The sequence below is a fragment of the Grus americana genome, chromosome 18 (genome assembly GCF_028858705.1).
Source record: "Grus americana isolate bGruAme1 chromosome 18, bGruAme1.mat, whole genome shotgun sequence".
Classification (NCBI taxonomy): Eukaryota; Metazoa; Chordata; class Aves; order Gruiformes; family Gruidae; genus Grus; species Grus americana.
In genome coordinates, this window is record NC_072869.1 from 4,335,707 (window position 1) to 4,349,749 (window position 14,043).

General features: G+C 43.6%; 2 protein-coding genes, 1 long non-coding RNA gene and 2 other non-coding genes across 10 annotated transcripts in view; 2 read left to right on the plus strand and 3 right to left on the minus strand.

Annotated features, from left to right (window-relative positions):
* The window catches only part of TEX2 (testis expressed 2), a 56,284-nt gene extending 46,717 nt beyond the window's left edge, over positions 1–9,567 (plus strand). For all 5 annotated transcript variants that reach the window (XM_054846897.1, XM_054846899.1, XM_054846902.1 and 2 more), the window contains 4 exons: positions 3,983–4,105; positions 6,116–6,325; positions 6,553–6,673; positions 7,508–9,567. In XM_054846897.1, the coding sequence (XP_054702872.1) occupies positions 3,983–4,105; positions 6,116–6,325; positions 6,553–6,673; positions 7,508–7,630 (577 nt within the window). In that variant the 3' untranslated portion in view covers positions 7,631–9,567. The remainder of the gene's footprint in view (positions 1–3,982; positions 4,106–6,115; positions 6,326–6,552; positions 6,674–7,507) is intronic.
* LOC129214764 (uncharacterized) lies at positions 8,279–11,975 on the minus strand. The gene is made up of 2 exons (XR_008579804.1): positions 11,444–11,975; positions 8,279–10,687 (listed from the first exon to the last, which is right to left on the minus strand). It is a non-coding gene; the product is annotated as an uncharacterized LOC129214764 (long non-coding RNA).
* On the minus strand, positions 10,446–10,580 carry LOC129214856 (small nucleolar RNA SNORA76). The gene has a single exon (XR_008579835.1). It is a non-coding gene; the product is annotated as a small nucleolar RNA SNORA76 (small nucleolar RNA).
* Positions 10,768–10,830, minus strand: LOC129214854 (small nucleolar RNA SNORD104). Its single transcript, XR_008579833.1, has one exon. It is a non-coding gene; the product is annotated as a small nucleolar RNA SNORD104 (small nucleolar RNA).
* Positions 11,976–13,260: 1,285 nt separating the features above from the next.
* Positions 13,261–14,043, plus strand: part of ERN1 (endoplasmic reticulum to nucleus signaling 1) — a 38,364-nt gene continuing 37,581 nt past the window's right edge. For both annotated transcript variants that reach the window (XM_054846903.1, XM_054846904.1), the window contains exon 1: positions 13,261–13,567. In XM_054846903.1, coding sequence (XP_054702878.1) covers positions 13,493–13,567 — 75 coding nt within the window. In that variant the 5' untranslated portion in view covers positions 13,261–13,492. The remainder of the gene's footprint in view (positions 13,568–14,043) is intronic.

Sequence of the window (14,043 nt, forward strand, 5' to 3'; positions counted from 1 at the left end):
GTCTTAGCCAGTAAGACTTGAATGTTGGAGGTAGACACATGTAACATGCTACCACAGCATGGAACAGCTGCAGTTGTAAGCCATGTAATACTAAACAACTGTGGAACATAAACAGGCTGTAATTGTTATGTAAAGATTTTTTTTCAATAGCTTTATTGCATCATGGGAATAATCACACTCCTGCTTTAGTCTCCAGTTTTCCTCATATCCCATTTACCTGCTATGTCTAAGTGCAATGCCTTATAGATGAACTACTCAGAAAACACACGTGCTGTAACTTACCTAATTTTTATTTGTGCTTTCCTTCTCATTTTTTTGATGATGTTTGAATTTCATCAATCTGTCCATTTGTAGTAACCTGGTGAGTGATACCTGTCAAATATCCCTCCCGTCAGCTGTGGAGTGTTGATTCTCTTTGTGCTGTATTCTTTTTACTTAAGAAATCTGCAGTCCCTGAGGAGTAGGTGATCTCTGATTTAATGTACAACCACTGCCAACAAATCAAGAAAATATTCTCTAAATCTGGCCATTTGCTTAGATATGAATAAAATGTTGTGGTCTTTCATGCCTTAGCCCTGACCATTTATTCTGAGATATCTTGAAGTAATACTTACAGCAGCACTAGATTACAGTGCAGTCATGACAAGAAAATAAATGTGAAAACACTTATGGCTGCATGATCTCATACACTGGTAGAAATTCAGAGGATTTAAAATCGACCTAGATTCTTGTTGTCACTGCTTGAAATAAATATTTCTGAATTTACATCAGAATAATTGGTAAGTGTGATTTTTGAAAAATCCCTTTAATCTCATCCACCCAAAAAATGGGAAATAGAAAAGGAAATGTCTGTACAAATTCTTGCTTTTCTTCCTCATCCCTTCAGGATTTTCCCTGTATATTTTTATATGTGTCCACTGCAAGAACGGCTTCAGAAATAATTGGTGAACGCATTGATTTCATATTTAAAAATCAGCTTGATTCTAGCTGAGCAATAGGCCCCCAGCAACGCAAATGTAAATGTCTGTAGCTAAGCAACAAATTACTCGAAGGTATAACCATTAACTGTGGTGCTCCCCACATGTGGCTGGGATGTTTCAAATGCTCAGGTCCAGGTATCATGCCAGCTCTACCTAAAGTGCAGTCTAATGTGTTCTAGTTTGAGTGAGGTTTTTTGGTTGCTTGGTTGTTGGTGGTTTGGGGTTTTTTTCCCTTAAATACAATGATATTATAAACAAACAAATTAAAGACTCTGAGAAGTATAGAACAGTTCGATTCTCATCTATGCTTTCCATTGTGTTAGTTAATTTTACTGGTTTTTTTAATTATCAGTTGACAATTGCTCTGACAAATCAAACTGTTCTGCATGTGCTTGCATCCACAATCGTATTGTCCGCAAGTGATGCGTGTTGGTTGCTTACGCTCATTTTTATCCCTCAAGAGCCTAGAACAAACCACCTCTTGAGATGTGGTACCCACAAACTCATGTAAGAAAGGCATCTACTCATCCAGAGAGAGGAGGGTGGGGGAAACAACACTGAGTTGTAACTGTCCTTGGATATGGTCAGTGTAAAGCGAGACAAACGGTTCAGTGTTGCAGTCCATTCTATCGTTGCTGCTGCATTGCTGTTTGAAATAGAAGTGTGCCATTATACAGTTTGATAATGCTGTCTTGCATGCACTCTCAGGAAAATGCAGCTCTAAAGAAAACTATTTAATTGCCAGTTTTATAAAATTATTACAGTAGTAGGTTCTACCATACCGGAGATTAGGCAAATGCAGGCAGGCTAACCCAAACTTAGCACAGTTTCTTACCCCATCACTTCTTTTTGCTATATTGTATCATGTAAAAACAAACTGACAAATGGCAATTCATAAAATACTGTGCAATCTGCTCAGGAACAATACTGTAGCTCCAAAGTGGTTTTCTGCCAATGTTTGTGTCATACAAATGGTCCATTGTACGCAGAGATCCCCTGAAATTTTGCTCAAGCTTATTTATTGTTGCTTTGTTTAATGCAAGGAAATCTTGTGGTCTTAGCCAGTCGGCGCGTGCTTGTGGGGGCACTTCAGGGGGCTACTCACTACGTACGCAAATAAAACACCTTCTTATAAGAAAGTGACACCTTCGAGAGCCTTGAGAATGCACTGGGCGTGCTTTGAACGGGGCGGTACGACGTGCACAGGAAAGTGAAGAGAGGTCACACCCAGGCAGAAAACATGTAGTTTGAATCTGACCAAACCCCATGAACTCCTCTCTGAAGAACAGCTCCAGCATTGCTATTTGGGCCAGTGACGTGAACCATCCACCGCTGCCTAAGTCCTCAGGGAGGTGGTTCACTTTGGTGTGCTGCTTCTGCAGGTACAAAATGCATCTCTGGGTAAGAAGAGGTTTACGATTCTGATTCCATAGCCTGGGTAGCAAATTCTTCTCTCTACACTCAGAGGTCATGGGATTACTGCTCCAGTTCTTAAATAGGCAGTTAGGAAGGAGTGTTGTGCATTGTGAGCTGTACCTGAACTGTCCTTTTACGTTAGGACTTCATGCAGCAACTAACAGTTTGTTCTACGTAAAGAATAGCAGACAGTAGCCTTAGTCCATGACCTGTGTGAGGTTATTAAATGCTTCAAATAAATTTCCAAGAACGCACACAGAAGAAAGAAAATGCAGCTATAAACTGTATTCTGAACAAGCTGTAGAGTATTATAGTCCTGGGTATAGTCCCTAGGGCTAAAACCATGTGCTTTTGAAGCTTGGGTTGTGTAACTATTTCAAGCTCTTGCATTCGGTAGAGATGTGTTAATACTGAAGTGTATTCACTGTATCCTTCTCTAATTTTAATCGGTTTAAAAGATTTGAATTTTTTTCTGTGATTGTGTACATAAATTCTTCCATAGTTGAAGTCCAGGAATTAGTTACTACTCTGTGATATTTTGTACCCTAAGAGCAGCACTTGATTGATTTTTATCACTTCCCCCCCTTCTCCCCGTGACATTCTTTGCCTTATTCCATCTTGGAATCTCTTCAGAAAAAAACAAAACCTTAAATTCTGTAAACATCATTCAGTGTTTTAGAGGAGCTTAAAAGTTCACAAGCCTGAAGGTCAATTTCCCTACAAATATAGTAGGGAAAGGAATATTTCCAGCAAACATAGTAGAGGGAGATTATAGCCTAAATTTGTATGGGACAAAAGTATCTCTGCAAAAATCTAAGAAATATTACTTCCCAAGGTTATGTTAGGCTTCTGTTAATAAAATTGTCTTTTTTTCCTACACAAAATTGGTAAGTGATGACACACTGTAGCTACAGTAAGGTGAATTGCTAGTTTGAGACAAGTTCGCTCAGCCAGTGTGAGTGTTATGCATTTGCTTTTGGAGAGAGATGGCAAAGATCTGATTCTCTTGTGCTTTGCATGTGTTACCATTGCTGGAGGTATGTCTACACTGTAAAAATTACATGTGTGTGTGAGTAGACACAATGGAATTTATTGACTTGGGTTAAAAGTGCTGTGAAGAGTTGGAGTCCTATGTTTGCTTTTAGTACAAGACAGAATCGCATGTTCTTACCTTTCAATTTAAAAGCATGCCTTTGTCAGAGTTTTAAAAACAAACCAAAAAAAACCCTATCCAACCTCCATACAGCTCAACTTTCACGGAAAGCCATGAGCAGCAACAGAGATGCTTTCAAATGTATTTTGAATAATCTCCACATTTGATGTGAATATGTAGACTAGCCATTCCCTTGCCATCCTCTTTTATGCAAGACTACATTCCACTGGAGAAAACAAACTTTTTGTTTTGAAGCTAGTTCTGACAGACTGGCGTTAGAGTGGTTTTGGTTTTGTTCTCTTAGAGTTTGAAATGTCCCCACCACTTTTTTATAGAGTCTCCAGTGGAAAGACATGCAATGTCAGCCAAAGCTGTACACAATAAATAGCTATTTAAGAATATTACATTTGACCTGGAAATTGCACTGTTTCAGTTTCAGGCCGAGGGCGTATTGTCTTGCAGACAGTGATGAGGAATCCTCCAGTGCTGGGTCTTCAGAAGAGGATGATGCTCCTGAATTGGCAGGAGAGAAGCAGGTGACTCCTGGAGCAGAAGGGTGAGTGTTAATCCTTTCCTCCCCCCTGCATCTCCAGACTTAGTATGACTGATACCTTGTTCCAGCCCATAATGCTCATTGTCACACAGGATGTCAGAGTGTGAGTATATCCAAGCAATTAAGCAAACACAATTCACCCGTTTCTAGGGCAAAGAGCAGCAATCAAGCCATGTACTACAAATTGAAAGGAAGCTGCTCTGCTGAGTGTTTTACCATGCTGGGAGCATTGTTCACTGTACAGCACTTCTGCAGTGACCTGTACAGAGCTCCATTTGACACCTCCTAATTTCTTCACTATTAGATTATAGAGAGAGCCAAGTCTTTGGGCCAGCGAACCTATGGGGACCTTCCCCAGCATGTCTTGCCTGGTAGCAGAGCCAAGAACAGGATTTTCTGTGTGAACTTGAAACACTCTGTTTGTATACAGCATTACACCCATGCTGATCCTGCTGATCCTTTATTTCCAGCGTGTTCTTTTCTTTAAGAAAACAACCATTATTCAAGCCTAGCTTTCTTGTTCAGTGTTTTGGGTTTTTCCTTCCTTTTTTTTTTTTTTTTTTGAAGGGCTTTAAGTGTCTGGGCTATGCAATACTGCCCTCTGATGCTGTGCAAGAATTAAAAAAAAAATTTCCTAACATCAGTTTTGCCACGTCATTCCTTGTTTTGGCTGCTGTTCTGATTTTTTTGCTTTATGCATCTGATTGAAATTATGCCATGCAATGAGAAAGCTGTAGTCAGCCTTAAATGTCTCAGACAATCACAATGTTTCCTATGTCTGAATGCATCTCAGTGATTTTACAGTCAATGTACCAAAAGACTCCATGATATATTCAAAATGTTCCAGGGAGTTTCCTTAGAGTTTTACTCCTATACTCTTTTGAAAACTATCTGAAGAATTGTTGGAATTATTTCAATAGATGCATTTCATACCTTTTAAAAATACATAGATCATATAAAGAACTCTTTAATAAGAGAACAAAGAGGGTGAATAAAGAAATTAAGTAAAATACTGAAAGAATTTCCTTGCATCTATCAAAAATCTGTGTTGCTACCACTATAGAAGCTGATGAGAGAGTAACTACTTTCTCTGGGTAAAGATACAGCTCATGTAAAATCCAAAACATGAAATGAATTCACCTCTTTTATATCAACTGAGGAATGTTACTGTTTTATGTTGTGCTAAGGAGAAAATTCTGTATAGGAATGAATTTTTTTTTTTTTTTCCCCTCAGGATAGGAAAGTGTAATTTCCTTAGCAGGGCTATCTCTAATATTAGGAGCCACAATTAGGTATAATATAGTGTGTGGAAAATACCAAATATGCTGTTCTCAGAGTGTATATTTCTGACATGGGATAGGAGTGAGAAAAGACACATTCAGCCCTTAAAGCATCTGTTTTAAAAGTTAGGATGCAGTCTGACACAATTGCCAGGAAAAGTAGCCTCTCTTTGCAGGCGTAGTTAACCGTTTTTGGAATATCATTCCACTCACTGCCAAAATTGTCTTCCTCTTCTTTTTCAACATCTTTATACTTCTTGTAAATGCTATAATACCTTAAAATGAAAATCTTTTTGTTTGAGAGACACTGTTAAATAGATTAGACAAGATGGTTGGGCCTTCTGCGCTGATGATATGTGCGTATGTCTCGGTGCATTGGTGTCTTGACAAGTTTGTGGGAATGGTGATAGACAAGTTGTCGCTTCTTATGCCAGCAAGCTGGCATAAATGATGTAAGCATATTTGCAATTTTTAAAAATGTTGCATTTCCAATGCCATCTGGGAAGGAGTGTTCAGGCTGGACAGAATTTCTGCCAGATAGCCGTAGCTGACAGAATACGGCTGCTCTGTGCAGGCTCTGGTAGGTACTGCATGGACATGCGAATATGTATCTGTTTAGAATTTTTATATCAAAAACTTTAATGATTTAATAGGAAATCTATAGGTGTCTTAGCAAAAAAACAGGTTTTAGAAGATTACCTTGATGTACTTTTTTTCTATTCTCTGTCTAAAGGTATGTTGGAGGACATCGGACAAGTAAGATCATGAGAATTGTGGATAAAATTACTAAGTCAAAATACTTTCAGAAAGCAACGGAGACTGAGTTTATTAAGAAGAAAATTGAAGAGGTCTCCAATACTCCATTGCTGCTAACAGTTGAAGTACAAGAGTGCAGAGGAACACTAGTAATTAACATTCCACCTCCACCTACTGACCGAATATGGTAAGAGGAACGTGCTGCAGAACTAGGCAATGTTTCAGGTGTGTGCTAAGGGATTGCAACTAAAGAAAGGTAAAAGCATAGCCGAAATGGGTTCTGGAGGAGCTGCAATACAAACTAGTTGTAAATGAGGTAGAAACTGCTATTAAGAGAACATTGACGGTTAACACATTTTAGTATATGCTTCATTGGAGTGTTTGTAATTCAACCTGTTATGTGTATCTCCCAAGGTATGGCTTTCGAAGACCTCCCTACCTGGAGTTAAAAGCTCGCCCAAAACTCGGTGAGAGAGAAGTGACTCTGGTTCATGTAACTGACTGGATAGAGAGGAAACTAGAACAAGAGTTTCAGGTGTGTTTCCTTTACATTTTTATTTCATTAATGATAGTTTTGGTCTATTAGAGGGGTGGGGTTTTCAATTTTTGCATGTCCCCTATTTCATTCAAGACTAGTTGGTATCTTCCGCTGCTCCTGTTCAGTGGAAAGGATGTTAAGAACTAAGCTGAAGCTGACTTCTGTGATGGTCTCAAGACCATGTGTAAACCTGGGTGGAAGTCTGGTTTAGCACTTGTCAGAATGATTTTAGAGATGAAAATGCCATTTCTTTGAAATAGGTATTATGTCAGAATTTGTAGTACTTAAATAAAAACATGATCCTAGGTGTTCTTAGATGTTAGAGGGCCAAACTGTTGTCTAAAATTAAAAATAGATGAGGCAGTAAGATGTCCTGTTACTACTTCCTTTAAAATAAATTTTTAAAATAATTTTAAAAATAGGAAAAACCCCTCCAAATTTGCAAATACTTGTAGGATAGGAAAACAGTTCACTGGCTAGATTCATTCTGGACACCAACCTGTACAATCAACCAGAAATCAAACCCACTTATTTCATTAAAAATATCAGAGTTAAGAAACGTTGGTATGTTTCCTGTAGTGCTATTTTAATTTAATGGAAAGTGCAGAGATCTTCGTATTTCTGAGCTTCATCTACAACTGTAACACAACTAAATGCCTTCAGTTAATGGACACTGTATGGTTTCAGTACAAGTGTTGACTCAAGCAATGCTGAACTCAAGAACCTTTTACCTGGGAATTTGTTGCATTTTTTAACTAAACAAATCAGAAAACTAAGGTTTCAAGTGGCATATGAAATGTAACTTGATGTAATTGCTTTTTTTTTTCACAGAAAATCTTTGTCATGCCAAACATGGATGATGTTTATATTCCTTTAATGCACTCAGCCATGGATCCCCGCTCTTCTACGTGCCCTCCTAAAGATCTGATCACGGAGGTCCCTGATCAACCATGACATGTGAAGACTCTTGCAGTTTACAGTATTATAAGTTATTCTCATGGTTTTATAAACTGTGCTGTAGTTCTCATCCTTAACTTGTGCCACTTTTCCCCCCCCCAAGGACTGCCTATAACCATACCTTTGTGCTCACTTGCCTGGTTATTGTTCCTGTGTACTTCAGCTACATGAAGTTTCGTTCCATTAAGCAGTTGATTTATTTTTGTACTGGCTGCCATCAGGATTTTAACTCAGAGGCTAAGATGACCTGTTCTTTGGGGGAGAGAGGAGGAACCTAACTGTAATAGATCAAGGAGCTTGTTGACACACTTTTTGTTCAGCTTGTTTTCATGCTATTTTAATGTGCATTAAAGCATTGAAAGGTTGTTTGGCAGCAAAGGAACTGCGTGCCAAATGGAAAAAAATCCTAAATAAGGAATGAATTTATAAAACTGGAAGAATATTTTTCTTTCTCAGGCAGTTGGAGGTGTAGAATGAACTGTTTTATGTTCTTTCACTTCTGCAGTCAATAGCTTGTGTCAAGCAATCGAAATATGAAATGCTTTCAGGATAAAAGAATGTAAATTGGATGTATAGGTAATATTGTGATTCAGTGTGGTATATACATATTACTTTTTTCATACAGAACTTGTGCTTTTTTTTGGGGGGGAAGCAAGTAGCCATAAAACACACCCAACTATCAGTGAAAGTGGGACTGTCAGATTTTTGTAAACGAGGAGAAAAAAGTTGGTAAAGCCATGAGACCAAACCATAGCAAGCCGCCTTATAGTGAGGTACAATCACCTTGGTTCCTGATTAATTCTGAATGTTTATAAAGACATGAGCACACACGTAAAACGTCTAATACTGCACATTACCAGAAGTACTTAGTTACCCTACTGTGTATAAAGCCTCTTGCTACAAGGAAACACACCAAGTTTTTTCTTACAGGGGAGTTTGTTGCTGTGAGTCTCTTCCATTGCACTGTGTTTACATGCAAAGCATGGGACCAAATCCTCATGTTACAGCTGTGCAACTCCAGGCCTCAAATTGCTTGATGTTTGTGAAAACAGCTGTGACTGAAAGGTTTTGACTCCCATGTGTTGGTTCTTTGGATTTTGTGGAATAGGAATTGAAGTGTTGCATTTACTCAAGCTGATAGTGATGTAATTAAAGACTGTTTCTGCTAATTAATGGCCAAAACTAAGGGGGGAGGGGAAGCTGCCTTTAATTTCTATCTGGTATGATGATTCAAGACTAAATGTATGCAGTAAATTCAATATTCAAACACTACATATCCACTATTTAACACATGTAATATTTTTCTGATACTCAGTGTTGCCAACTGCTCATGGATGTCAGAAAATGTTTTAGTTTACAAAGAAGGTGAGTTTTGGCTCTCCTTTTACAACATGATTTGCTTTTTTTTAGAAGTAATTTTTTAAGAACTTTTTTGTATGTTGTGTTGTCACATTTGATGTAAATCAAAATTTCCATGTGTAACTTGATGATTTACCATCTCTAAATGAAGCTATTATATTGAAGGTTTTTTAAACAGCACCTTGCCTGAAACATAAAAGAAAACTAGCATTTAATATATTTAAAATTAATTCTATATTTGAACACCTATTTTGGTTACCTTTAATTGAAATATTAATAGGTTATATTTGTTACCTGAACTCCTCCTTGACCATTCCAGGCTGTGTATATTCTGGGGTTTGCTCTGATGATGTAGGCATTATTTGCCTTTCATGAAGTCTGCATGTCTTGTACGCAGGTCTTTTATATGATTTAATTTCTATGTGCAATAACTAAAGTCAAAGGACTAGATGCACTAATGTGTAAACAGATTTAGACTTATTACACAAGATTGTCATATTGCACTTCATAAACTGTGGGTAACTACAATCTGCTTGCTTCGTTTTATTAAATAAATTTATCCCATGTCAAACTTAGTTAAAATGTATTTCTGTATCTTCTGCAATTGTTTCAAAAACTTCATTAGAAAGGCAGCTTGCGAAGATGACATAGCATGCAATGTGCTTTTCAAATTTTTTTTATATACCCTATACCCGAGTTGTACTTGGTTGTGGTATATGATGATTTTAAAACCATGTTTTTTTCATTTTATGCCTGTGAAAACCTTGAAAGGATTACCAGGAACTACAGAACAGGTGCCATGTACTACCCTCTGAGCTTAAACATCTTCTTTTAGTCTTCCTAGACTCAGCTACTACTCCTGTACATCCAATCCTGTCACCAGTGTGGGTATAGATTTCTATGTATACAAAACATCCTGTATAACTGCAGCACAAGCACAGCTATTAGATAGAAAAGATGAAGTAACTTTAAAATAGCTGCAGCTTAGATGACTGGAGTCAAACTTCCATTTTGTTTCACATTCTCTTTTGCAGTGTGCATGAAGGACCCCAACACTGGATGCTTTTCTCCTGCTCAATAGCTACCTCCCACCTTCACCCAGGTGCTGTACTCCTTACAGCTAGACAGGAATCCCAGGACTTTTGCACTTGTTCCAAGTCCCCTTTAAAAACTGAACCCTAGAAAACCAGCGCAGTGATCTAGGCTGTGTTAAAGTCACGCTGAATCAAACGACAGCGTGTGAGTAACCTGGATCCTGTGTCACCCCGCTACTGCCCTCTCCCATCACAACAGGCCCAGGACCGGAGCCGGGGGCTCCCATGGCGGCAAGGACAGCAGTGCACCGCCCAGCTCTTCCCGGGCAGGCACCGCCTGTGCACCAGCAGCTGCCGCCGCCTCACGGCCGGGCTGCGGCGCCATTTTGTTCCCGCGCTTGGCAAGGCTCGCCGAGACGAGCTGTCACTTGCTTTTAAAAGGGCCGCACAGGTCGGGCCGAGCAGCCCCAGTTATGAACAAGCGTTTCGCTCTAGCACTACAGCTTGGCCAGCGGCGCCGCGGGCAGGGCACCCCGCCGGGTCAAAGGCAGTGCGGGGAACGGGCGGCCACGCGCGCAAGAACCAGCCGGACACGTTCAGGCGGTGCACACAGCTTTATTTGCCAGGTCGCTGCCCGCCGTCGCCGGTCGCCACGCGGACCCTGCAAAACACGGAAGGAAAAGGGGAGGTTACAGACGCGGGGCACCGCAACCGCCCCGCGGGGTGGGCGGCAGCCTGGGCGCTCAGTAGTAGGTTTGCTTCATGCATATCAGCAGTCTAACACGTGTCAAGAGACATCAGCGCGGCCCGGCCTGCCCGCCGGTCTACCCACCCCTCCAGCAGCATACACTCACCTCTGCCCGCTGCGCTGAAAAAAAGGCTGAATGCCCCCCCCTCGCTCCCTTTTATAGAGCGACCGCCGCCCGGCACCCCGCCCCTCCTTGTCTCGCCCAATAGGATTCAAACCTGAGGGGCACGTGCTGATCTGGGTGCGGTTGCGCGTGGGGAGGGCTGGGGGCGGGAAGCACTGGGATGGCGGCGGGCGCGTGCAAGAGGTAAGGCTCTCAGAGAGCCTGGTTAGTCCGCGCTCCCCCGGTGTGTTGGGCGGCTTTATTCGCCTTTTCATAGAATCATAGGATGGTTTGGGTTGGAATGGACCTTAAAGCCCATCTAGTTCCAACTCCCGGTTGCCCAAAGCCCCATCCAACCTGGCCTTGAATGCTTCCAGGGATGGGGCATCCACAATCTCTCTGGGCAACCTGTTCCAGTGCCTCACCACCCTCACACTAAAGAATTTCTTCCTAATATCTAATCTAAATCTACCTGCCTTCAGCTTAAGGCCATTCCCCCTTGTCCTATTGCTCCATGCCCTTGTCAACAGTCCCTCTCCAGCTTTCTTGTAGGCCCCTTTAGGTACCTGAAGGCTGCTATAACGTCTCCCTGGAGCCTTCTCTCAGCCTGTTCTCACAGGAGAGATGCTCCAGCCCTCGAATCATCTTCATGGCCTCCTCTGGACTCGCTCCAACAGGTCCATGTCTTTCTTATATTGGAGGCCCCAGAGCTGGACGCAGAACTCTGGGGGGAATGTCTCACGAGAGTGGAGTAGAAACAATAGTACTCTTTAGTAGTTTGCTCTAGTACTTCGTTGTTTTTAAGAAATAGGGCTTAATATTAAAAATGTAAAAGCTTAGGCCCTGCTCGGACCTCAGAGCTGTCTACCTCCGAGGTGATTTCTCAGCTTCTGATGAGAGGTGCCAGAGGAGCCCGAGAGTGCGCAGTAACGCTCGTCTTCCCGCCCTGGCTGACCTCCTGCAGCCTCAACCCATTTTTGACGTTTTTCCTACCTCTTGTGAGGCCTTTTGGAGGCACTTGCGTTAAATAGCTACAATTTGGTAGTGGCATACACTGTTTGCGCAACTGAAAAACTCTTCCCTTAACGTAGCGTGTCAGGAAATTCAGCTTAAAGCTAATAAAATCGTATGTCGAAATTTTCAGACTCGAGGGCGGGACGGCAGCTACGTGCCCCAGCTGAAGGCTGCTTTCCTGGGGAAGATGGGGGCGGGTGGGAAGGGAAATGCTGCCATCCTGTGGCATTCGCAGCGCCGGGAGCTGGCCGGAGGCAGCAGGGCAAACCCATCCCCTGCCGTCTTCTCAGAGGAGGTCCTGGTTCTTATGCAACATTGCGTGTGCTTTTTGCACAGGCACAACTGCCCGCATGAACTGTTGTATGGTTATGAGGACTTTCTGTACGTGTGGTAGAGGTCTAGATGTGTTCCTTGTGCATGCTGTTGCCATGGCATACACAAAGTGGTGTGTTAGGTGGTCTACTTGTTCTCAAATGGTGTGAAGGCTTAAAATCCAAGACCACCATAAAGAAACCCATCTGACAGTACTGGAGAACTGAAATCTCAGTGTGGTTTGTAGCTCCAGCATGTTTTTATGTAGTCAGACTTGCAGGTTAAATCATAATTGTGTCTCTTGCACATATAATCAAAGGCACACTTATTAAAAGAGGGAGCTGCCAGAACTGATCTGTTATGCGCATATTGCATACTTAGTACTCGGTGTGCTCTGCAGCTCCATTACTGATATCAGTATTAAAAAGCAAACAATATGCAGCAAGGACAAAGTGTCTTTGTTATATAAATAGGCATATGAAAGTTAAGCCTTTGCCAAGCAGTGTAAATTTACTCTCTTTTTCTTAAAGCTTCTTCCATTTGATTCAATTTTGTGTGTTTATTTTTATCTGTTCTGAGGAGCTTGGATGAAGTTTATAGTTCAAAGAGGCAAGTTCTTTGTTTTTGCATTTATTTAAGGCATTGCAAGACATGCCAGGGTCAACAGTGACTTTGTATAAATAATAAATTTCGCCTGGTCTGCTTTGAAAGTGAAAAATCAATAGGGAAATTGTACCAGGCAGGGCGGTGCTGGAGGAGGGAGGCTATTCCTTAAGCCTGAATTTACCCTCAAGGTATTTAAAAAAAAAAAACAACCCAGCAGCAGCCAACGAGTTGTCACTGCACCCCGTCGTTTAAAATGTCAAGGGCTCTTGGCCGAGCCCTCCCGGGCAGGCCGCCGTTTTGTCGGGGCACAGCACAAACGGGGAGGCTCCGGCAGCAGAACGAAGCCAGGGGGCGTCGCTGGCCGCATACGTGCCCCCGGTCCGCGGCCCCGCACGGCGCCCGCAGCCACGGCCCTCCGCGCCGCGGGGGGAGCCCGAAGGCCACCGCGGGAGGGAGGTGTGCCGCGGTGAACCGGGCGCCGAAGGTGGTGCAGGCCGCGCTTCCCGGCGGCGGCCCGGGCAGTACCTGTGCGCGGCCGGGGCCGCCCGCGGCTGACGTCGGTGGCCCGGGGCCGGGCGGCTCCGCCCCGCCGCGCTGGGAGCGCCGGACACGCTGCGCCCGGCAGCCAGCGCCGCACGGGGGGAGCCGGCCAGGCGCCCGCGGAGCCCCCGTGGGTGGCAGCAATGGAGCCGCTCCGCCGCTGCCGCCTCCTCCTCGGCCTGGGCGCGCTGCTGGTGCTGCTGTCGCCGATGCCCGGGGTAAGCGAGGCGCAGCCCGGGCTGAGCCCGCTTGCTGGGCCTGGGGGGTGGGCTGCCCCGCGGGGGGCCGGCGGGGAGGGCAAGGACAGCGGCGGTGCCCCCGGCCCGGCAGCGGCGGGGGAGGGTGGGCACGGCTCGCCCGGGGTGCGGGGGCGCCCGGGCCGGTGTGGGCCAGGGGAGGCCTCGTCCCGTGCAGGCCGGCCCCCCTGTCCGCAGAGAGGGGAGTCTGGGGAGACGCATGAACGCCCCGGTGGGCTGCTGTCGGGGCTTTGTCGAAAGTTTGCCGTAGGTGCCGGCAGGCCGCCGCATCGGCGGTGTTTGCGAAGCCGACACACTGTCCGTTTTACTGCCGTTAATGCCGTGTGCCCGTCTGTATGCGCAGGGGTGAGGGGCTGCAGTGTACCAGCCTGATCCAACTGAACAGCTGTGTACGTGCTTCAGTGCCGTACGTTGTTGCACATAACACCATACCTGAA